This window comes from Apodemus sylvaticus, chromosome 4 (assembly GCF_947179515.1).
Source record: "Apodemus sylvaticus chromosome 4, mApoSyl1.1, whole genome shotgun sequence".
In the NCBI taxonomy this organism is placed as follows: domain Eukaryota; kingdom Metazoa; phylum Chordata; class Mammalia; order Rodentia; family Muridae; genus Apodemus; species Apodemus sylvaticus.
This window is the reverse complement of record NC_067475.1, coordinates 99,566,837-99,592,801: the sequence shown is the minus strand read 5'-3', so window position 1 is coordinate 99,592,801 and position 25,965 is coordinate 99,566,837. Positions and strand designations below refer to the sequence as shown.

Genomic DNA, 25,965 nt, shown 5'->3' with positions numbered 1-25,965 from the left:
TCCAAGTGATGGTTTTAAAAATAATGAAACTAAATTCTGTAATAGAAATCTAATTTTGAACAATTTTTTGAGCCTCTCAATTCTAGACAGCAGAAAAGAATCTTTTGCTTTGTGGTTTATATTTTATGGTTTCTAACAAAGTTGGTTCTATATCAAACATGAAAATGTAACTATAAATTCCTCTTTGTCTTTCATTATAAAGTCAGAAATTCACTAACATAAATAGGAAATTTTTCAGAGGATTAAACTAAAAACTTCTGGTAAATCTGAAATGGTCTCAGACAAAAAAAAAAAAAAAAAACCTGCCCCACCCACCCTTCTCCATTACTAAGACTTTGCTCTTGCCAACAGCTCGTGTGGCTACTATAGTTGAGTCCTGCCAGCTATGCTCATATCATCTCCTCCAGTATGCCCAAAACATATGATTAGACCAGACAAGACGATCCATCTCTCCCCTGGTACCAACATGCAAATGTGGGACATGGATTTTTGATATAGTCTACACTCTTCAATATAAGGAGTGTTCACTTTAAGTCACTCTCCAGCATGTACATTGTGGGAGGGGGGCACAAGTCACTTAGCTGGGAAAGACAGACTCCTCAAAAAAAAAAGACCCTGGATATGCACACAGAAGCAAAAAACAAAAAAAAACACACAGGGATGTGTTTTCTTTCTTTTATTTAAAGCTTTATTTATTTATTTTATGTATGAGTACACTATTGCTGTCTTCAGACATACCAGAAGAGGGTGTCAGATCTCATTACAGATGGTTGTGAGCCGCAATGTGGTTGCTGGGAATTGAACTCAGGACCTCTGGAAGAGCAGTCAGGCTCTTAACCGCTGAGCCATCATCTCTCTAGCCCCACTTTTGGTTTTCTAAGCAATCTACTTCTTGGTTCCTAAGGCCTATGTACCATTTTCCCTGGGCCTCTAAAAGATTCTTCTGTATCCTTATCTCTTTGCAAACAACCACCATAAACTGTGGTGGAAATCTAAAGTCACAGGTCAGCCACAGTACTCAGCACAGGTCAAGATTCCCCCACATTTGGTGCGCCCTGAGCAGTTTTACTTCTTGTAGTAAAAAGCAATGGACCAAACAATTAGCACTGAGAAGAAGGAAGTGACACGCCCAGTGGCAGGGAGGAGATGATGGTGGAGCTAACAGAAGAGGTGATCATGTAGCCCTGGGCCCTTATTTGGTTCATAGGGACTATAAAGGCCCAGAAGGAGACTTCATTCTGTAGCACACCTCTGGAGCTTTGATCCCAGAACTCTAGAAATACACTAAAGCTGCTCCCACATTAAGCAAAATGCAGTAAATAGTTTAAGTTTCATTACAATAAGAGGCCATGCAGAACAGCACAATATTTTTTAAAAGTAGCTGAGAATGCCTCTGTAAAGCGTTAACTGTCGGGCTGGGGAGATGGCTCAGTGGTTAAAGACACTGCCTGCTCCTCCAGAGGACAGTGTGATTCCCAGCACCCACGTGACAGCTCACAATCCTCTGTGAATTCAGTTCCACAGGATCCAATGTGCTCATAGGGTCTCCAAGGGTACCATGTATGCATGTGGAGCACAGACATAATACATGTAAGCGAAACATCCATACACAGAGAATAAAAAAATTTAAATGGTATGGAAGAAAAGGACAAGAGTTATTTTCTTACATTCTCTGAAATTGGTTATGAAAGTTATTTCCCAACAGAGAAATATATACATAAATACAAGACAATGACTTAAGTCTTAAGAACAGCATCTTTTCTTACAACAACTCCTGTACACATCTATATATTATACTGCAAGGATCCCCAAAAGCACAATCTTTGTTTGGCCTAATTTAAAATTTTCAACTCATAAAATTACATACACTTAAATCTGGCTTACGATAAGGAGACAAAAGCAGTTCCTACACTCTATGGAAGACTGGTGCTTAGGAATAGTATCAGATATTACCTCTTAACGTGAGACAATGGCACTTTACCTACATCATTAACAGTGAAAAGTTACATAAGGCTCTAAGAAAGTTCCTGCAGGTAATGAATTATTTATTTTAATTGAATGAATGAGCGACTGAACTGAAAAAAAAGTCTGAATGTTCAGATAAAATGAGAATTACAAAAAAAGTTATCTTCTACACAATCAATAGCGCCCCCTACTGAAACATAGGAGCTATATTGCTAGTTAATTTAGGCAAAAGTACCTTGCATCTCCAGATTTTTCTCCTTAAATCCTATTTTGTCTAATAACTAGTGTAAGTCATTAACACATTCTGAATGTTTACTTAAAATGCCTATGTTACGTTGAGTCATATTTTTAGATAACAAAGATAAAAATGAAGTTTATTATAGAACCTAGGAAAATACAGAACTATAAATTTAAATTTTATTCCACAGGCAATTTGCTTACATCATGATTTTTTCTACTGATCATCCAGTAATGTTTTCCTGGAATATCTATTTTAGCATTTCTTGATCATTTAACTTAAAATAATGCTATCTCATACTGAAGAAATACTTCAATGGTTAAAAACACTTGGGTTCACAACTGCCTGCAACTGTCTTGCTCCAGGAGATTCAAAACTGTCTTTTGGCCTCTGCAGCCCCCTCCCCACACATACACACATATGGAACTCCCCCCCCACATATATGTGGCACCACACACACACACACACATACACATATACACATAAACAATTAAAGATAATGCTACCTCTTTCGCAGCTTAACTTTTTGTTCTTTTATTTCTCTATTTATTTTGGTGTGCACACACGCACTCGTGTGAGCGAGTAGAGTTTAGTCAGTTCTTTCTAAATACCATGTGGGTATCAGAGTCAGGTTGTCAGGATGGGTGACAAGGCCCACTTCCTGCATAGCCATCCCAGTGAACATTTTACACCTTCTTGAATGTATAACAGCTGTGTCAAAAGTGTCAAATTATACTTGGAAAAACCTGTAGTGGCTAATGCTTCTGTCCGTGTGCTACAAAGAAGGCCATTTTCAAATTTTCTGGGTAGTGAAAAATGTATTGCCCTGTCGATTTTAGATGCATAAAACTTGTTACTGAAAAGACAGTATGTTGGAGTTCTGGGAGTTTTTATACTTCTTCTAAGCCCTTGCTCAGATTTTTAACCTCAGAACTCTAATTGGGTTCTTTTAGGATAACTTCTTTGGCTGGGTGTTGGGTGTACGCCTTTAATCCAAGCACATGGAGAGCAGAGGCAGGCAGATCTCTGAGTTTGAGGCCAGCCTGGTCAACAAGAGCTACATAATGGACCCTGTCTCAACGTCTCAATTTTTTTTCTATTGATTTATCGACATTTCTTCAATTATTTTGAGCACATGGTCTTTGTCTAACAGGCTCAGTGCTAGATATCTTGGGAATGGTTTTTGTCACCTTTCCCCCTTAAGAATGGGCCATTGTTCCAAAAAGAAAATGGAGAGAGCATACATTACCAGCTTAATGACACACCTGAAAGCCCTGGAACAAAAAGAAGCTATTTCACCCAGGAGGAGTAGAAGGCAGGAAATCATCAAACTCAGGGCGGAAATCAATCAAGTAGAAACAAAGAGAACCATACAAGAAATCAACAAAACCAGGAGCTGGTTCTTTGAGAAAATCAACAAGATAGATAAACCCTTAGCCAGACTGACCAAAGGGCACAGAGAAAGTATCCAAATTAACAAACTTAGAAATGAAAAGGGAGATATAACAACAGAAACTGAGGAAATCCAAAAAATCATCAGATCCTACTACAATAGCCTGTACTCAACACAACTGGAGAATCTGGAGGAAATGGACAATTTCCTTGACAGATACCAAATACCAAAATTAAATCAGGACCAAATAGATCATCTAAACAGTCCCATAACGCCTAAAGAAATAGAAGGAGTCATAGAAAGTCTTCCAACCAAAAAAAGCACAGGACCAGATGGTTTCAGTGCAGAATTCTATCAGACCTTCAAAGAAGAGTTAACACCAATACTCTTCAATCTATTCCACAAAATAGAAACAGAAGGAACACTACCCAATTCCTTCTATGAAGCCACAATTACACTGATACCAAAACCACACAAAGATCCAACAAAGAAAGAGAACTTCAGACCAATTTCCCTTATGAACATCGATGTAAAAATACTCAATAAAATTCTTGCCAACCGAATCCAAGAATATATCAAAACGATCATCCACCATGATCAAGTAGGCTTTATCCCGGGAATGCAGGGTTGGTTCAATATATGGAAATCCATCAATGCAATCCACTACATAAACAAACTCAAAGAAAAAAACCACATGGTCATTTCATTGGATGCTGAAAAAGCATTTGACAAAATTCAGCATCCTTTCATGCTTAAAGTCTTGGAAAGAACAGGAATTCAAGGCCCATACCTAAATATAGCAAAAGCAATATACAGCAAACCGGTAGCCAGCATCAAACTAAATGGAGAGAAACTTGAAGCAATCCCACTAAAATCAGGGACTAGACAGGGCTGTCCCCTTTCTCCTTATCTTTTCAATATTGTACTTGAGGTACTAGCTTGGGTAATTCGACAACATAAGGAGGTCAAAGGGATACAAATTGGAAAGGAAGAAGTCAAACTATCATTATTTGCAGATGACATGATAGTCTACCTAAGTGACCCAAAAAACTCCACTAGAGAACTCCTACAGCTGATAAACAACTTCAGCAAAGTGGCAGCTTATAAAATCAACTCAAGCAAATCAGTGGCCTTCCTATACTCAAAGGATAAGCAGGCTGAGAAAGAAATTAGGGAAATGACCCCCTTCACAATAGCCACAAACATTATAAAGTATCTTGGGGTGACTCTTACCAAACATGTGAAAGATCTGTACGACAAGAACTTCAAGACTCTGAAGAAGGAAATGGAAGAAGACCTCAAAAAATGGGAAAACCTCCCATGCTCATGGATCGGTAGAATCAATATAGTTAAAATGGCCATTTTGCCAAAAGCACTATACAGATTCAATGCAATACCCATCAAAATCCCAACTCAATTCTTCACAGAGTTAGAAAGAGCAATTATCAAATTCATCTGGAATAACAAAAAACCCAGGATAGCTAAAACTATTCTCAGCAACAAAAGAAAGTCTGGGGGAATCAGTATCCCTGACCTCAAGCAATACTACAGAGCAATAGTGTTAAAAACTGCATGGTATTGGTACAGTGACAGGCAGGAGGATCAATGGAACAGGATTGAAGATCCAGAAATGAACCCACACACCTATGGCCACTTGATCCTCGACAAAGAGGCTGAAAACATCCAATGGAAAAAAGATAGCCTTTTCAACAAATGGTGCTGGTTCAACTGGAGGTCAGCATGCAGAAGAATGCGAATTGATCCATCCTTGTCTCCTTGTACTAAGCTCAAATCCAAATGGATCAAGGACCTCCACATAAAGCCAGACACTCTGAAGCTAATAGAAAAGAAACTTGGGAAGACCCTTGAGGACATTGGTACAGGGAGAAAGTTTCTGAACAGAACACCAATAGCATATGCTCTAAGATCAAGAATTGACAAATGGGACCTCATAAAATTACAAAGTTTCTGTAAGGCAAAGGACACCATCAAGAGGACAAATCGGCAACCAACAAATTGGGAAAAGATCTTCACCAATCCTACATCAGATAGAGGGCTAATATCCAATATATATAAAGAACTCAAGAAGTTAGACTCCAGAAAACCAAACAACCCTATTAAAAAATGGGGTACAGAGTTAAACAAAGAATTCTCACCTGAAGAACTTCGGATGGCGGAGAAGCATCTTAAAAAATGCTCAACTTCATTAGTCATTAAGGAAATGCAAATCAAAACAACCCTGAGATTTCATCTTACACCAGTCAGAATGGCTAAGATTAAAAATTCAGGAGACAGCAGGTGTTGGAGAGGGTGTGGAGAAAGAGGAACACTCCTCCACTGCTGGTGGGGTTGCAAATTGGTACAACCACTCTGGAAATCAGTCTGGCGGTTCCTCCGAAAACTGGGCACCTCACTTCCAGAAGATCCTGCTATACCACTCCTGGGCATATACCCAGAGGATTCCCCACCATGTAATAAGGATACATGCTCTACTATGTTCATAGCAGCCCTATTTATAATTGCCAGATGCTGGAAAGAACCCAGGTATCCCTCAACAGAAGAGTGGATGCAAAAAATGTGGTATATCTACACAATGGAGTACTATTCAGCCATTAGAAACAATGAATTCATGAAATTCTTAGGCAAATGGATGGAGCTAGAGAACATCATACTAAGTGAGGTAACCCAGTCTCAAAAGGTGAATCATGGTATGCACTCACTAATAAGTGGATATTAACCTAGAAAACTGGAATACCCCAAACATAATCCACACATCAAATGAGGTACAAGAAGAAAGGAGGAGTGGCCCCTTGTTCTGGACTCAGTGAAGCAGTATTCGGCAAAACCAGAATGGGGAAGTGGGAAGGGGTGGGTGGGAGGACAGGGGGAGAGAAGGGGGCTTACGGGTCTTTCGGGGAATGGGGGCTAGAAAAGGGGAAATCATTTGAAATGTAAATAAAAAATATATCGAATTAAAAAAAAAGAAAAAAAGAATGGGCCATTGTATTCTGCTTTTCAGTATGCGTTATGTCGGGATTTGTTTTGTTTTGTTTTTTTTTTTGGTTTGTTTGTTTGTTTTTTGTTTTTCTTTTAATTTAGGAAACTCAATTTTTCTTTTCTTTTAAAATCTGGATATCTGAAATTCCAGCATCTGAGTAACTCTGGAGACCATCCTCTTGTCTCAGTCTGTGTAGCTTCCTGACGGGAACAGCAGTCATCTTCCCATTTAGAGACTCTTCTTGACTGTGAGCCCATAGACTATTCCTCTCCTGGGTGGTAACTGAAGACTTCACCGTGTTATTCAGCAGTCAGCCAATGATCTGACACAGCCAAACAGAAAAACTGCAGCTTCCCAACCTCCAGCCAGCTGGCCGTGCCAGGGGCCCTCCTGCAGCTCCAGGCCACATCATCAGAAACTCTGACTTGGCCTCTCCAGTTTGTGATTTGCCCACAAGCCACCAGTGACGGATGCTGAGTGTCTCTCCTGGTCCCCTGGCGTGTGTCTGGCACTGGCTTGTATGTCTACAGTGGAGTCCTCAGTAAGAGCGAGGGCCCGCCAACGCCCTGTACTTCCTCTCTGCCTCTCTCCTCCTTCCACATTTGTTTGGATCAGTCTACTCCTGCTTCATCTGCCACCCTCACCTCAGCTGGCTACCAGGAGCCATATGAGGGAGGGAGGGAGGGAGGGAGGGAGGGAGGGAGGGAGGGAGGGAGGGAGGGACGGAGAGAAGGAGGGAGGGAGGGATGGAGAGAGGGAGGGAGGGAAGGAGGTAGGGAGGGAAAAAGGGAAGGAGGGAGGGAAGGAAGGAGGGAGGTAAGAAGGGAAGGAGGGGGGAGGGAGGGAAGAGAGGAGGGAGGGAAAGAAGGAAGGAGAGAGGGAGGGAGGGAAGGAGGGAAGGAGGGAAAGAGGGAGGGAAGGAGGGAGGGATGGAGAGAGGGAGGGAAGGAGGGAGGGGAAAAGGGAAGGAGGGAGGGAAGGAATGAGGGAAAAAGGGAAGGAGGGACGGAAGGAAGGAGGGAGGTAAGAAGGGAAGGAGGGAGGGAGGGAGGGAGAGAGGGAGGAAGGAGAGGAGGGAGGGAAAGAGGGAGGGAGGGAAGGGGGGAAGGAGGAAGGGAGGGAAGGAGGGAGGGAGGGAGGGAGGGAGGGAGGGAGGGAGGGAGGGAAGGAGAGAAGGAGGCTGGCTTATGATAAATATTTTTTTCGATTAATTAAGCATAAGCTTTCTTTCACATTCTTAAATTTTAGGGGCAACGCATTTTAGGAAAATAGAACAACTGCCAATCAGCTTCCTACTTTCTCATTTTACTAGAATAATACTATGATAAGACCTGAGATATACAATGTTATACAAACATCATTGTAACTTTGCATACTTACACTGTATCCCATCAAAGTAAATTCCTATAGGCAGAGTTCCTAGGCTGAGGAATACATGAACTGCCCTTCAGAGGCAGGGGATGGAGTTGAGCTGGCAGAGTGATTGTCAAGCAAAGTTCCAGCACCACAAACGCTGGGACAGGGGAAACAAATGCATGGACATAGGACAGGCTAGCAGAGGGCCACCCATGCCACACGCCCGCAAGTGACTCCAGGGAACTCAGTGACTTAGCAGGACAGACCTGGGTGGAATCCTTTCCTTGGTCTGTTTATGGTGTCATCTAGGGGGAGGAAATGTTTGTTTTATATCCCCCGCCCCAGGGATCACACAGCAAGTACTCCCCAATTAGCACTGTGATAACTACCCTGGGTGGCCCTGTTGGCCGCACACGGGTTTGCACTAAGAGCCACAAAGCAGCTCTCAGCCTCCTTCTGACAGGAAATTCCATTATGAAGAGGTGGGAGCTGGGAAAGGGGATTCTTCACAACTAGGTATTAAGACCAGGGAACACCGTCAAGAAACCCCCACACAAAACAACCAGAACAAGAGTCTCAGCCTAAGAGATGACTTTCAAGAGTAAGATTTCACATCAGCACCTTACAAACAGGGCCCAAAAGCGCCCTCAGTTCTGAACTCACACTATTTTGCTAAACAGACATCAAACTGCCCTCTAATTTCCCATCTTTAGAGCATCTGACTTATTTAGTGCAGCTCTGAGACCCGTGAGAAGCTTCTCTGGGCAGTTAATGCTGAAACTCACATCTGGCTACCATGTGGCAAGTGTCTGTGGTGTGCTCAGCTAGATGGGACAGCTATGTGACTCCTTTCCCCAACGGCTGAGGACCATTGCGGAATGGGTGACAAAAAGATGGTAAGAGCCAGAAGTTGGGGAAGACTGGAATGTGTAACAGTGTCTTCTAGACATCCCTGGACTACTGCATTCACGGGTACAAGTCATGTGGCCATCTACGTAAGGTCTGCACAAGAGCAAGCCAACCAACATTCCAGCCTGCAGAGGAGGGCTTAGGGACTCCCACTCTTAGCTAAGGAGCCATTCTGTGGTGGTGGGGGTCAGTTTTCTTTGTGTATGGAGTCCCCAGAGGCTGACCATGCTGTAGACAACAGCCTCCCAAACTCTGAGTATAAGAACGGGATAAACTGGGCTCAGTAAGCTACTTGAAAATGTTTCTTAAGGGGCTAGAGAGATGGTTCAAGCAGTTACTAGTGCTGGTTACTCTTCCAGAGGCCCTGGGTTTAATTTCAAGCACCTACACAACAGCTCACAGATGTCTGAAGGTCCAGTTCCAGGACTTCCAGCACCCTCACACAGACAAAATACCAATGCTCGTGAAGTAAGAAATAAATCATTTAAAAATGTTCTTTTAGAAATTTCATAACTGGGAAATGGTTGTCCACACCTTTAATCCCAGAACTCAGCAGACCGAGGCAAGTATATTTCTGTGAGTTAAATGCCAACCTGGTCTACAAAGCTAGTTCCAGGACAACCCAGGCTACACAAAGAAGTCCCATCTCAAAAAATCAAAACTAAATATAAATAAATAAATGTAAAAGATAAAATAAAATTTAAAATAGAAAGAGCCCAAGAAGATACCTTTTAGCAATACCCAAGTAACGCTTATGCATGCTAAATTTAGGTAACTTGATTATTGTAATATTTAAACAAAACATCAATCAAAATAACACAAAGTCATATTATTATGTCAATATTATATCATATTCAATTTATGTCATATGAGGGGGTTATCTTCAAGAAATTCATGCCTCTTCCCGAACAGCATAGATGTCTTCCGGACCCTGCCCCTTTACGGCTCTCCTCACCACCCCAGTTTTCAAACCGACAGTCTACGCACTCTGCTCCTGTTCTATCTCCTTTCTAATCTGTCCCCACACTGACCTCAGAGTACACGCTCTTTCAAAATGTCCAGTCTCTTAAAGGCCACTTCTAAACATCAGTAGCTCACCATTGTCCACACAATAAAATTGAAATTGCTGCCCTGTGCTATAACCCTGTGCCTTTGCTTGCCTTTGCCCCACATTCCTTTGCTATCAAAGCAATACTTTCAGGATCTGAATTCCAGCATGTTACTCCCCTCTATCCATGATGCTGTATAGACTAACCACCATCTCTATCCATGATGCTGTATAGACTAACTACCATTTCCATCCATGATGCTGTATAGACCAACCACCATCTCCATCCATGATGCTGTATAGACTAACTACCATTTCCATCCATGATGCTGTATAGACCAACCACCATCTCCATCCATGATGCTGTATAGACTAACCACCATCTCCATCCATGATGCTGTATAGACTGACCACCATCTCCATCCATGATGCTGTATAGACCAACCACCATCTCCATCCATGATGCTGTATAGACTAACCACCATCTCCATCCATGATGCTGTATAGACTAACCACCATCTCCATCCATGATGCTGTATAGACCAACCACCATCTCCATCCATGATGCTGTATAGACTAACCACCATCTCCATCCATGATGCTGTATAGACTAACCACCATCTCCATCCATGATGCTGTATAGACTGACCACCATCTCCATCCATGATGCTGTATAGACTGACCACCATCTCCATCCATGATGCTGTATAGACTAACCACCATCTCCATCCATGATGCTGTATAGACTGACCACCATCTCCATCCATGATGCTGTATAGACTAACCACCATCTCCATCCATAATGCTGTAGAGAGTAACCACCATCTCTATCCATGATGCTGTATAGAATGACCACCATCTCCATCCATGATGCTGTATAGACTGACCACCATCTCCATCCATGATGCTGTATAGACTGACCACCATCTCCATCCATGATGCTATATAGACTAACCACCATGCTGGCCTTCCAACCTCACTGCTCCAGTCATTCAAAAACCTCAGAGCAGATGCTCTTGCAGTAAGCCAGGGCAACATGGAGCTGTCAGGCTGCAGGAGGAAAACACTCTGTTCTCAGCCTTGTCTTTCTCACTCTGCAGCAATCTCTGAGGGACTGCACAGAAAAGCATTACATCTTCAAGGTCTAAAGTATCCTCTTCCGTACAGCCATAACAGGCACATTTGGTGAATATCTTTGCTATATCAACCTGATAAAATCCTATGCAAGGCCTACTGACCGCACAAAAACTGCCGTACTCTTTCACACTTGGAAGCACAAGAGGCTCCTCTTACCTGAACCTTGTCTCCTTGGAGAACTACTTATTCGCCAAGCCTTAGTTCTCCAATCAATGTCCCACAGGGAGAATTAGCCTTCCGCCCATCTTCACAGAGCTTAACAAACCTCCTATCTTTATGCAGGGCACTTGGGGCACCCTTAAGAGGGATTAGGGCCCTGCCTCTGCTTTTCCTCCATCACCTCCTGGCCTGCTCGGCCACACACAGCTGCCTAATGGTGCTTCCCCTGTACCCAAAGGTCGTGGGCTGGAACCTTCAAGAGTCAAAATACATTTTTTCTTCTACACGCTGATTTCCTTACCCACTCCGTTACAGTGACAGACAGCTAACACACACAACAGCTCACCCCCTTTCAGCCATGTCCTGCTCTGCTTTTGGAACACTTTAATACAAAATTCATTCTTGGAGAATAATGGGTGAATGCTACTGACCTCGGCATTCTCCAGGACTGAATTCTGCTCTAAACATAGTATGTACTTGTATCTAAACACGAATACTTGTGTGCTGACTTTCTCAGTGTTTGTGTATATATGTATGTATGTATGTATGTATGTATGTATGTATGTATGGCATCTGTGCGAGTGTGAGCACATGTGTGTGCATGGAGGTGTGCACACATGTGTGTATGTACTTGGAAGACAGAAGCTGACATTAAGTCCCTTCCTCTATCTCTCTCTCCACTCCATGTTTTGAGCCTGACTCTCTCTGAACCTGAAGCTTATCTATTCAACTACACCACATACGTAAGGAGGCACAAGGAACCCACCCAGCAGTGCTGAGCAGAAGTTCCACCATGATGACTTTTACAGGTATGTGAAGAACCAGAACTTAGGCCTAACACCAGCCACCTCCCAGCTCCCTATACCTGAGTCCTTAGGAAAGATGCACATATCCTCTGGGGATTTTTAAAGAATGGTTTGCTTGCTCATTATTTGAAATAGGGGCTCACTGTTCCTGGCTTGTCTGGAACTTGCTATGTAGACTAGCTAGCCTTGAACTCACAGAGATCTGTCTACCTCTGCTTTCCAAATACTAACACTAAAATTAACCTTTAAATTTACTATTAATTCCTTACAAAACTATGTGACTAAAATTTTATATGAAACACATTGATACCAAAAATAAATTTAAAGTTCTGTGCTCCATACTAAGTGGGTATAAATTGAAAAAGTTAAACTGTTTTGTCATCCTTTAGACTCATGCTCAAAACAAATATTTCCAAAAAGGCAAATAATAGAGAATATAGCCATGCTTCAGCTGTAAACCGCTTCATCTCATAAATTAGAAACTGATAAATCAGAGAGGTTCCGTCAAATGTTTTCAATGAGAACATTTCAAAGTGCTCGCTAGAGAGCTGTGTGGCATATCACCACGTGTGGCAGCATGCTGTGACTGAACTTACCCCAGTTTTATCACACAAGCGTAAAGTGTGAAACGATCCAACAGCAAATAACTCCCCATCTGGAGCCCAGGCCACTGAGGTGATCGGGTGCTCATGGGGCTGGGAGCCATACAGCACGCGGCCATAACTATCCCAAACCTATAAAATCAAAGTTGTAAGTGTTTATATCACCACATTACTACCAAAAAGTCTGTCCTCCAATAAGATATCGAGTGAAGACTCAGAAGTCATAACCGTACATAATTAGCATCCAGACTTTATCATCACACAAGGGGGACAAAGCAATATTCCTGGAAACGCTCATGCCTCAGAAAGAAAGAATTTCAGAACATTACTAAACCTGGGTTAAAGGTTAAATCTGCCCATTTTACGTACTTTAAATTTTGTAGTAAAATCTGGTGAGGGTTAGTGTTTTCTATAATTTCTTTTTGCCAAATGAAATTTCTATAGGCTTTCTTTAATAATTTATTTCAACTAAAACCCCTGTAACTACAGTGGCAGTAAGGTCTCTGTTGGAGCCAGGGACAGAGCTCAGTTTGGAGCCTTTGCCCAGCATGTCCATGTCCCAGTACTGCAGACAGGGGAGATGCTTTAGCATCCACAAATTATTTTATTCTGAAGTAGACCAATATTTAGGAAGTTAGGAAGTTAGTTTTAAAAAAAAATATGTGAATAAAGAAATGAAGTGATTTAAATGGAAACATACACAAAGAGCTGAATTGAGATGTTGCTGCTTATTAAATCAAAATTTTATTATGAGACCTTTAGCACTTAAAGCTGGACTACAATGTGTTCAATTATTACAGGCAAAAAACTGAAAGAGTTTTATACACTATTGCAAGCCAGTTTCCCCAAATTTCATTCTTTTAAGCCAATAGTAAGTCTAAACACTATGGACCATGACAGTCAGTTTTATTTGACAACTTGACACAACATGCGGGAAGAGAGTCTCAGTGTGGGATGGTCTAGCAAGGTGGCATGGCGACCTGTCTGTGAGGCTCTGTCTTGATTACATCAAAGGAAGCAGGAGGACCTGCCCTTCCGGGCAGCACGACTCCCTAGGCTGTAAGCATGGAAAGAAGCCCTCAGCCCTCTGCCCTCGCCTGCAGCTGTGACTAGCTGCTTCCAGTCTCCGCCCGGACTGCCCTGCAATGATGGACTGCAGCCTGCAACTCCAAGGCAAATAGACGACGTCTGTCTTACAGCTGTTTCTGTCAGGATTCTGTATCACAGCAACAGGAAATGAAGCTAAGACACATACCTTATATTTACAGTCTTCACCAGCAGATAAAATAAGATCATTAACTGAGTTCCAGTCGACTTTTAAAATGATGCCATCATGGGCTTTCCACTGTGATGGGGGAGAAAAGACATTACTTAAAACTTAAGAAGTGAAACATTTTTCTATTAAAAAATCCTTTTTTCTGGGTCCTTTTCCTCTTTTTTTTTTTTTTTTTTTTTTTTTTAGAGCTGAGGGTCTCACTGTATTGCTCAGCTTGGCCTACACTACTGGACTCACATGATACCATCACAGCCTTTCACGGATTCTTATCTTCCTTCCGCCGCCACTGTGCAAGCCCTCCTTTACTTCATTGCAATTTACATCAAGGAAAACACCTAGCAACATGGCGTCCACTTTATAGCGTACATCCTATAAATTTCCTCAGCGGCCTGAACTCCAGTGGGGAACTGTTTGCTGCCAAATTGTTTCAAGATTGGTGTTCACATTAAAGCTGGAATAAATGTTACATAATCTACAATATCAGCTGACTTTAAATCTCCTAATTACAGATGTCTTAATGCACATGAATATTAACCAAATATATAAATGAAAAGATTTCACATTCCTGTTTTTGCTAACTCTATTGCACATGTATTGGTTAGTTTTTTGTCAGCTTAACAGAAGCTAGAGTCATCTAAGAAAAAGGAACCTCAGTTGAAAAAAATGCCTGTGCTTTATAAAATTAGGTTATTAATTATATAGCACTATAAAATTAAAGTATTAATTTTCTTAATAACTGATATAAATAATTAGTAGATAGACACAAAGATTATAGACAGATGAATAGATAGATGATAGACACAGAGATAGCATGCACAGTCTATACAGAAATACAGAACATCAATATTTCCTTGATCTGTTTATTGCTTGAAATTTCCATCTGTCCAACTTCTGAAACTGATGCTTTAAAAAAAAATGTGCTCAATTGGCTTGCATGTATGTTTATTATATGTATGTATATTACATGTGTGTAGTACCCACAGAGGCCAGAAGAGGGCATCAAATCCACAGGAACTAGAGCTATACTCAGTTGCTAGCTGCAGTGTAGGTGCTGGAGGCTTTCTAGTCTCCAAACTAATGCTTCTTAAAAACACTCTTATACCTGTCAATCTCCACCACCAAATTCCTTACATCTTTTTAAAATGTAACTTTTATTTTATTTTAGTATTTTATGTGCGTGTTTTTCTGCATGTATGTCTAGGTACCACATGTATGCCTAGTAAATGTGGAGGCCAGATAAGGGCACCAAATCCCATAGAACTGCTGTGAGCCATGTGGGTGCCAGAAACTGAATCTGGTGCTCGGAAGGGCAGTCAGTGCTCTTAACGGCTGAGCCAGTGCTCCGGCCCACCCCACTCCCCTACATCTTTTCCCCCCTGAACTCTCTAGCTTATTAAAAGGGAAAGAAGGTACACTAATTCATAATAACATAACAACATCAGTAACAGCTACTCTGTAGCAAGTGCTTACTACACACCAGACAGTAATCCTCACAACAGCCCTAGTGAATAGGTGTGTAGACAAGAAGGCTGAGAGATAAAGAGATTCAAACATTTTGTCATCGCATAGAGGTAAGCAAGTGAAGAGACCCAGTCTCACTCCAAAGCTGTAGTGGTTAAAATAAGAGCAGTAGAACTTGGCAGAATTGTCCACAGGGTTCTGACTTTAGTTATAAAAGATACATGGGTTGTAGAATCTTTTCCTATGGTATGTGGCAGGAACTGTATAGTGGCCTGAGAGGCTGTTGCGAGAGGCTGTGAAAGTGACGCCTGGTTTGCTTGGAGAATCCAAGACTCTGAAGATGCCAGAGCCATGAGACATTTGCCAAGGACAGCTGCAGACAAGAGCTGGAGTCAGCCCAAGAGGGACACTGTGCTGCCGCAAGCACAGCTGGAAGGACTGGACCATCGCAGCCTCTGACGACTTTTAGAATGGTAATGTATATTAGAAGTATATAATGTCACTTCTATGTGTCACTGTTTGTTAGAAGTATGTAATTTGCTTTTTGATTTTACAAGGAGTTATACTTAAAAGATTGCCTTAAATCTCAGAAGAGACTTTGTACTTTGAACTTTTTAAACTGTGCTGAGACTGTGAAACACTGTGACTATTAAATTGAACTGAATGTATTATGATATGATCATGAGCCTATGGGGCCCAGTGAGTGGAACGTGGCAGTTTGAATGAGAATGACCCCCATAGGCCCCTAAGTTTGAATACATGCTCTCTAATTGGTGGAACTGTCTGGGAAGGATTAGGAGGTGTCACTGAAGTAAGGCTTTGTGGCTTCAAAAGACTTGCAACATTCCCAGTGTCTTTTTCTCTGCCTCCTCCTTGCAGAGACATGAGCTCCCAGCTACTGTTCCAGAGCCGTGCCTGTCTGCTTGCTGCCATGCTCGCACCATGACAGACATGGACTCTAACCCTCTGAAACGGTAAGCCTCAAATACACCTTATAATGTGGGAGCACAGTCCAAGAGCGCAGCCATGGGAGAGTCCTAAGTGTTTGTGAGAAACTCCAAGAAAACAAGACAAGAGTCTTCTGACCTCAGTTTGTTCAAGACACAGAACTGTTCCTGGGAAGTATTTTCATGATCCTCCCAGGTGTGTCAGATAGGACTGAGTTTACTTCAGCTGTCGTTATTCATACACCTCTATGAAAAACCCCATTCTTGCCATGTGCGGCTTCTTCTTGTGACTGTACACTTGTGACTGTACACTTGTGACTGTACACTTCCCTTGTGTGTCTCTTATCCCTCAGAGTATAAATTGCCTGACGCTCTGAACAGAGTTGGCTATTGCATGAGACTTTAGTCCACCTCGTTTTTAGGCCCTGAGAGGCCTAGGTCCACATTGGCGACTGGAGCAGTAAACACTAAATTTGCCTTGGATATAGTATACTATCACAGCCCCAGAAAAGTAACTAAGACAAACACAAGCCAGATTCCAGTCATTATCAAAATGTGAGAGAGATACTTCTGTCTTTTGGTGCTAGAATTAACAGCCTGTCCTTCCCTAACAGTCATTGCTGTTTCTTGGCTTTGGTGTGGTTCTGTTTACCCCTGTCTCACACAGTTTTGAATAACCAATTTTTTTCTACTCCCTGAGTTTAGGATCACCTCCCCATCTATTCGTTATAATATCTGTCCTAATAACGATTCCTTCTTCTGAATGGCACACGAGCAAATGTCAGTTCATCATACACCCTTAAGCCAAATGCTCTCCATATTATCCATCAAGTTATATGCACATAATTGGTTCTAAGTGTAATAGTGACCCCTCCACCATTCTGAAAGAAAGAAACCAATGCCCTTTGAGAAAACACACTGTGCGAACAGATGATTAAAAACAAATCAGCACTCTTAAGACTTTCATTTAGCTTTGTTTCATCTCAAACCCACGCATGAGACTGACTCTGTAAACTGAGGGCTGCTCAATTGTGCTGAATCACATCACAACTCGGGAACTCAAAACACTAGTGTGACTGACCAGACCAACGTGAGCCTCTGGGAAACAGAAAGAGGAAGGCATTCCAGTGCCTATAATACAGTCTGAGGAGCCTGCAAACTCCACGCTGCCCACATACATAAGGAGACTAACCCGCAGACAGGGAACTGCAGGAACACCCAGCTTAGCAGTGACAACGAGCAGATAACTGCTTACAAAGGCCTGACAGGTACCTGTAAAACTTTAGCATTTGGTTGAAGAGGTTTAATGATGAGTTGTTTGCCTGCTGTATAAAGAACCTTTTCTGAGTCAGGGCCCCAGGCTACCGAATACACTGGTATTCCTGTGGGGAGGAAAAAAAGGAAAATGATAAACTTACATTTTCATGTCTCTAAAAGAAAGTAATGTTAAGAGAATCAAAATCTTGGCAAGCTGGCACAAGGCCAGCAGTACAAACGCTAGGGAGACTGAGGCAGGATAATCGTAAATTCTAGGTTAGTCTGAGTGACACAGGGAGACCCCATGATGAATAAATCATGTCTGTGTTATTTTCACTCTCTCTTTAATCAGTGGTCCAGTCATATCATAGAACAGTCGGAGACATAAACACAAACTAATAATTTCAAAATAAAAACATTAAAGATCTACTGTGAGCCACTGGCACACTGTATTTTTTGTTTCTATGTCTTACTTTGTTGTTTTGTTTTTGTTTGAGAAAGGATCCTGCTGTGTAACCCAAACTAGCCTAACTAACTTCTCACTGGGATTACAGCTGTGCCCCACCTTATCAAAAACATATCTTTTCAACTGATTTGAATCTAGCTAAGAAACTATAGCCATTTTCAGATATTCCAGATTCTATGCTATTAAAATTCATAAACTAAGATAAAAGGTTTTTTAACAATTCATGGTTCTTCACTTTCCATAAATAGCCAAAGGAGCTATTCTGTTGAGCTAAACTGTATAAATTTAAGCCCCCACACACACACGCAGACACACACAGACACACACACACACAGACATAGACACAGACACACATAGGCTTTTAGGGTTTCTTTCTTTTTTAAAAAAAAAAAAAAGATTTTTTTATTTATTATTTGTAAGAACACTGTCACTGTCTTCAGACACACCAGAAGAGGGCTTCATATCTCATTACAGATGGTTGTGAGTCGCCATGTGGCTGCTGGGATTTGAACTCAGGACCATCAGAACAATCAGTGCTCTTAACCACTGAGACATCTCACCAGCCCGCCTTTAGGGTTTCTCTATGTTGTCCTGGCTGTCCTAGAGCTCACTATGTAGACCAGGCTGCCCTCCAACTCAAGAGACCCACCTGGTGCTCTGCCTCCCTAGTGCTGGGATTAAAAGCATACACCCACACCAGGCTGGTATAGTCTTACATGAGATATACCGAGTGTCTATTACTATCACCCTCTACTGGGTTTTCCAAAACTAAGACACAGTCTCTCACTGATCATGGAGCTCCGCAGTTAGGCTAGATTGGCTGGCCAGAAACTCCCATAGACCCTCCTGTCTCTGCCTCCCCAGTGATGGGGTGCCAGGTGTGACCCACCACCCCAGCTTTTCTGTGTGGATGCTAAGGATGAGAATTCAGGTCTTCCCCTTGTGTGACAAGCACTTTGCAAAGGAGCCATCTCCCCGTCCTCAATCCTATGACTTTTTACATTAAAGACTCTCAGAGGAGGACGGGTTCCGCAGTCTGTCAGGTGTGGTGCCTATAGCCAGGATGGCAATGACCCTGCAAGTAGGAAAGTACATGTATATGTACAGGCTGAACGTGAAGTGCTCACTGTGGAAGGCTTGACCTCAGCTCGCAGCACTATTACAGGAGACTCTGAACGCTAGAGGAGGCAGGCCTAGCCACAGGAAGTCGATTAGTCCGAGCCCCCGGGCCCCATCTCTCTCTATTCCTTGGCTTGCCATGGTGTGAACTGTTCTGCTTCTCCATGTCACTGATGTCATCGTGATGGACTTCATCCCCTGAAACTCAAGAAAGCCTTCCTCCCTTGTTCATGACAAATGTTCTGACACAGCCAAATACATCTATCACAAATTACATTAAAATATAATAAGGATGCTCGTTTCTGACAAGAATTTACATAGTATTCTTTAAATTCAGTTACATTTATGGACAGTACTTTGTTTCTTTCCATCATTCCTTGCAAAAAATAAATTTATTTATTTTTGTTTTATGTGTGTAAGTATATTGCATACATGTATTATGTATGTCTGTGTACTACATGTATGCCTGGTATCCATAGAGGCCAGACGAGGTGTCAGGTTCCTGGGGCCTGGAAGTAAGAGAGTTGTGAGCCACCCTGTGGATGCTGGGAATAGAAACTGGGTGCTCAGAAAGAGCTATCTTTCCAGCTACCCCACTTTTTTCTTGGCACAGGATCTTGTGCTACAGTCAGGCTGGCCTTGAACTCCTGATCCTCCCACATCTATATCTCAAGTGCCAAGATTAGAGGTGCGCATGCACCACCATGCTTGGCAAGGACAGAATTTCTTAACTTGATAACTCCCCGGGGTTCCTACTATCTTCTAGAAACTGTGATTTATGTGGCCTTCATTTTAAGAAATAAGTATAATAACCAAGTAAGTGGTACATGCCTATAATTGTAGCACTCACAAGGCCGAGAGAGAAAGACTGCGAATTGGAGGCTATGCTAAACCACACAGTGATAAGCTAATCTAGGATATATACCAAGGATTTATCAGATAGATAGATAGATAGATAGATAGATAGATAGATAGATAGAAAGATAGATAGATAGATGATAGATAGATGGATGGATGGATAGATAGATAGATAGATATAGATAGATAGATAAAGTGACCCTTGGTTATCTACTAATAAATAAACTGTAATCCCCTTACTTTAGCCTAGGTACCTAGTCATTAGAAAAATTACAGTTATATAATCCATTTTTAATTATAAAACCAAGCCTCTGAAAACTGTCTAGAATCAGACTGTTACAGTAATTGGCTCCTATGAAAAAATGAATGAAGCCAGGCGGTGGTGGCACACGCCTGTAATCCCAGCACTCTGGGAGGCAGAGGCAGGCAGATTTGAGTTTGAGGCCAGCCTGGTCTACAGAGTGAGTTCCAGGACAGCCAGGGCTATACAGAGAAACCCTGTCTCGAAAAAACCAAATCCAAAAAAACTAAAAAAAAAACTAAAAAAAAAAAGAAGAAGAAGAAGAAGAAGAAGAAGAAGGAGGAGGAGGAAGAGGAGGAGGAGGAGGAAGAAGAGGAGGAGGTGGAAGAGGAGGAGGAGGAAGAAGAAGAAGAAGAAGAAATGAATGTTCAAGAAAAGAAGAAGAAGAAGAAGAAGAAGAAGAAGAAGAAGAAGAAGAAGAAGAAGAAGAAGAAGAAGAAGAAGAAGAAGAAGAAATGAATGTTCAAGAAATTTAATTTCCCAGGAAAATAAAATCTGAATTTGCTGATTCATAGGTGGTAGGTATTTTCTCTCCCTTGATGATGCAGTTATAGGCCAGATTAGACCAGACTGAAAGTAGATAAAGGCAGGGTTAGTAGGAGGCAGCTCTTGGGTGGGTTCACTGACCTCACGGTGGAGGTCAGTGACGTCACACATCCAGGCTGACGTGCTGCGGTTTTATAGAGCTCGGTGGAGGAATGACGATGTGCCCACTAGGAGCTGGGATTGTACCCACACCTGGTCAAAGCCTGAGCCCCTGGGCGGACACTCTTGGGTGGGTTGCCAGATACTCAGAGACAGGGAGTAGTGTTTGCCTGTAGTTTTTTCCAAGCGGGGGTGGGGATAGGGGGATGGGTATTTCTTCTGTGCGGGCAGAGGTAGGGGAAGGAGGGCAGACAGGGTATGTCTGCCCTGTGCCATGTTATTCCGGGGACGAGCAAGGGTTCCAGCCTAACCATGGGCATCAGTGAGATGTGATTACTGATTTGGAGAGAAAATTCAACATGCCGCAGTCAACAGAAAGTGTTTCGCCAAAACAAATTGCCATTTATTTGGTCCATTTTCCCCAAATAAGTTCTTGCATAAGCAAGTGTGGGTCAGTGGCTTGTGGAGGCTAGAAAGTTTACACCTCACCAAACAAGCTCTTCAGGGTGGTTCCACAGTTTACATTTAATGTTATAAAGTCTCTAATCATCCTAGTTCGTCAACAGCATCCAGTATGTGTGAGAACCCCACCTCAAAAAGCAAAACGAAACAATACCACCTTCAAATGCAACCTTCAGCTCTAACAAAACTCCCTAAAGGATGTAAACCCAAACTTCAGCAACTCCAAATGTCCTTCTTGGTAAAGACTGGGAGGGGAACCTTGCAAGAACCAGGGACTTAGGAGTTGGTTAGATGGCGGTCAGTTCACCACAGCAGCCATGCAGCGCTCGCCCTCATCAAAGGAGCTCCTTTGTGCAGCAGATAAAGCTGCTTCAGAGAGCCACAGATGGTCAAAATGCAGAGAATAAAGAGGCATGGGGTGCCAGGCCCCAGCTGGCACATCTACGGCACAGTCTCCATGCTATGCCTGTCCTGCCTAGCTTTATGCCAACTTGACACAAGCTAGAGTTATCAGAAAGAAGGGAGCCTCAGTCAAGAAAATATGGGCTGTATGTAGCTTATAAGATATTTTCTTAATTAGTGACTTAAACGGAAGGTCCCAGCCTGCTTTGCGTGGTGCCATCCCTGGACTGGTAATACGGACTTCTGTTAGAAAGCAGGCTCAGAAACCCAAGGGGAGCAAACCAGTAAAGTGGCATCTCTCCATGGCCTCTGCATCAACTCCTGCCCCCAGATTCCTATGCTGTTCAAGTCCCTGTCCTGACCTCCTTTGATGATGAACAGTGCTGTGGAAATGTAAGCCAAATAAACTCCTCCTCTTGCTTTTTTTGGTTGTGGTGTTTCATCACAGCAATAGTAACCCCAACTAAGACAGCAGCCACAGGACGAGATACAGAGACAAAGTGTGGAGCAGAGACTGAACGAAAGACCATCCAGGGACTGCCTGACCTGGGGATCTGTCCCATACACAGTTACCAAACCTAGACACTATTGTGGATGCCAAGTACTTGCTAACAGGAGCCTGATATAGCTGTCTCCTGAGAGGCTCTGCCAGAGCCTGACAAATACAGAGGCGGATTCTCGCAGCCAACCATTGGACTGAGCAAGGGGTCCCCAATGGAGGAGTTAGGAGAAGGACTGGAGGAGCTGAAGGAGTTTGCAACCTCACAGGAAGAACAATAATATCAACCAGACTCCCCCACCCCCACCCCAGAGCTCCCAGGGACTAAACTACCAACCAAAGACTCACATGGAGGGACCCACGGCTCCAAGTATATATGTAGCAGAGGATGGCCTTGTCAGACATTAATGGGAGAGGAGGCCTTGGTCCTGAGAAGGCTCGATGCCTTAGTGTAGGGGAATGCCAGGACAGGGAAGCAGGAGTAGGTGGGTAAATGGGGGAACACACTCATAGAAGCAGGGGAAGGGGAGATGAGATAGGGGGTTGTCGGAGGGAAAACCAGGAAAGGATTTACATCTGAAATGTAAATAAAGAAAATATCTAATTTAAAAAAAAAAAGACAGCCAGGCGGTGGTGGCGCATGCCTGTAATCCCAGCACTCTGGGAGGCAGAGGCAGGCGGATTTCTGAGTTCGAGGCCAGCCTGGTCTACAGAGTGAGTTCCAGGACAGTCAGGGCTATACAGAGAAACCCTGTCTCAAAAAAAACAAATCCAAAAAAAAAAAAAAAAGACAACATCCAAGAGGAAATTAGAGAAGAAAAGGTAGAAAGACAGTAAGATCAGGACACCTGATGGAAGATACTGTCTTCTAGACATGACTGCACCCATTGTACCCACGAAGTCTAACAATATGGTTGTCTACACCTGTATAATACACATGCCAATGTGGATAAGGAACAATTTCATCACACCCCAGCCCTAAATGAAGAGCTACAAGATGAACAATGGCTGCTGACAGAAAAACTATATTTTCTGCAGGGAAGAGCCTCCTGATAGTTACGCAACCTCGAGTGATCAGCATACAGGCAATCCTAAATGAACTCAGTAGGCTGTGTACAAACACAACAGTATGTTTTATACACACACAACAACAGCAACAACATTAGCATGCTGGTGATGCCTGCCTTTTTTACCAGTACTCTGGAGTTAGAGGCAGGCAGATCTCTGTGAGTTCAAGGCCAGCTGGATCTACATACCGAGTTCAGTACCAGCCAATGATGTAGAGCAAGACACCGTTAGAAACAAAAACCATAAAAATCAAAACTAAGAATTACAGAACAGGTCATGACTTCAAGGGAGGGGCATGGGAGGAGCAGGAGAGAGGAGCAGGGAAGAAATGAAGCAGATACACTACACTCGAGTATCATGTGTAAAATTCTCAAACATTTAAAATAAAACAAGGAATGTAGTAGGATTAAAGTAAACTAGTATGTGCTTTCTAGTTTCCATTAGTATAGCTATATTTTTGTGTAAAGGGGAAATTAATATATTTTAATTTATAAATTATAACTCACAACTCTCAGCAAAAGTAGACTTTGCTGAGTTATCTACTAACTGATAATAAACATCTGCACCACGGAAACAGTTCTGTAGCTGCAGCTCCCATTGAGGTGCACAGGAAGTGACTCTTGGCCTTTAGTTGTGGTGCAGGCTGAAGAGCCAGGGATGTGTTCGGCCTCTTCCTCCTCCTCCTCCTCCTCCTCCTCTTCCTCCTCCTCCTCCTCCTCCTCCATTTGCATTTCCTTGTTTACAAACCTTCCTTCAGAATACTTACCTACCAAATGAGGACAAGGAGACAATTTATTTCCTGCACTGTACAGTTTTTAAAATAATAATAGTGTTTCAGAAACGTGATTTAGAGCATAAAAGTAAGCTTAGAAAGTGAAACATGTAGTTTCTTTGTTACAAACAAGTATTTAAACCACATTCCTTCAATCAGATATTAACTTCCATTTGGGTGCTTTGGATAAACAGCATTTATTAAGGTAGACAAACAGCTTTACAGGGAAAATGGTTTATGATGAGTCTCTCTTACTAGCATTTAAGTCAAATTCATAATATTAAACCACTGTTAAAAACATACATTTTGGGGCTGGAGAGATGGCTCAGCGGGTAATAGTACTGACTGCTCTTCTGAAGGTCCTGAGTTCAAATCCCAGCAACCACATGGTGGCTCACAACTATCCATAATGATATCTGATGCCCTCTTCTGGTGCATCTGAAGACAGCTCTGTGTACTTACATATAATAATAAATAAATCTTTTAAAAAAATAAATGGCTACAATAGTACATGTGTGCAACTCTAGCCCTGGTGTCAAGAGTGGGAGGAAAGACTCAGGTAAGTATCTGGAGCTCACTGGCTAGCCAACCTGGCCAGTCAGTGAGTTCCAGGTTCAGTGAGAAACCCTGCATCAAAACAAAACAAAACAAAACACATACATATTAAAGCATGGGTCAGCCAGGCATGGAAGTGACTGTGTGTGATCTAAGCACTTAAAGGAGTGCAGCAAGGGGACGGTCCCAAGTTCAGGGCCAGCCGGGGCTCGCCATCAAGACGCTGTCACAAAATAAACAAGTAGAGCACTAACCATGCTGCACTTCAGTTTGCAAAGTAGAAAAATAATACATTTAGGCTCCAGATGGAATTATTTTAAAATAAGAATTTAGTAAAGTATGTAACAAGATGTTATTAATTTTATCATTAACAAAAATAGAAATACATAATCATTTTGTTATAAATTCTGGCTTTTTGTTAAGGAAATTTTTATTTATGCTCCATTTCAGTTAAAACATTCAAGAAGATCTTGTTTTTCTGACTTGGTACACTAAAGTCATGTGATCTTTTTGACATTTTTTAAGAAACCACATGCACCTGGGGTTGTGTTAAATGTCAGACCCTTATCTCTCTGTAAAACAAATTATCTAAATTCTTTCAACCCTTGAAAGCATTTTAAACCACAGAGGAGTTGAGAACATGTATTTCCATTGTTTTAAGGAAGTACCTGGTCAAACACACCATGTTTTTCACATTCATACCATAACAGTATCCCCTAAAAGTGTTGTTTTTCTGTTACTAAAAGATGTATTAGAAACAAAATACTAATATGATACAGTGGCTGTCTGCTAGATTTTACTATGGATTACAGAGTGGATGGAAATACTTAGAATGGAGCCAAGCACTAACTAAACAGTGCCTGTTAACCAGTGCACTAGCAATGGCTTTGTGAACCAATCATCAATATTCACTTCTTTGTTGTTCACAATAGAAGCACTAATCTGCCAGCTAAGCAGCGTGGCCTACACCTGTAATCCCAGCCTGGAGAGGCTGAAGCAGGACCTATCCGCGGCCTTCAGACAAGCTGGGGTCACCCTGCAAGAGCCTATCAAAACTAATCACATTTCCACACATCTGGATGTGCAGCTTGGTCTTTATGTGGGTTTCAAACAACTGGAACTGGGGATGGGGGATGCCAAAAGCTGTTGCCTGTATGTGAGGTACGTTCTTCTAGACCGGCTGCCTTGTCTGGCCTCAGTGAGAGAGGAAGAAGTGCCAGGAGGGGGGGGGGATGATACCCAGCATGCTCCACCCCACCCCACCCC

At 42.3% G+C, this 25,965-nt stretch overlaps 1 protein-coding gene across 5 annotated transcripts in view; it reads right to left on the bottom strand.

The window, feature by feature from the left end:
• Ift80 (intraflagellar transport 80) overlaps positions 1-25,965 on the bottom strand; it is a 102,518-nt gene that overhangs the window by 47,921 nt on the left and 28,632 nt on the right. For all 5 annotated transcript variants that reach the window (XM_052180372.1, XM_052180371.1, XM_052180370.1 and 2 more), the window contains 3 exons: positions 17,568-17,677; positions 13,867-13,956; positions 12,606-12,743 (listed from right to left, as the gene is read on the bottom strand). In XM_052180372.1, coding sequence (XP_052036332.1) covers positions 12,606-12,743; positions 13,867-13,956; positions 17,568-17,677 — 338 coding nt within the window. The remainder of the gene's footprint in view (positions 1-12,605; positions 12,744-13,866; positions 13,957-17,567; positions 17,678-25,965) is intronic.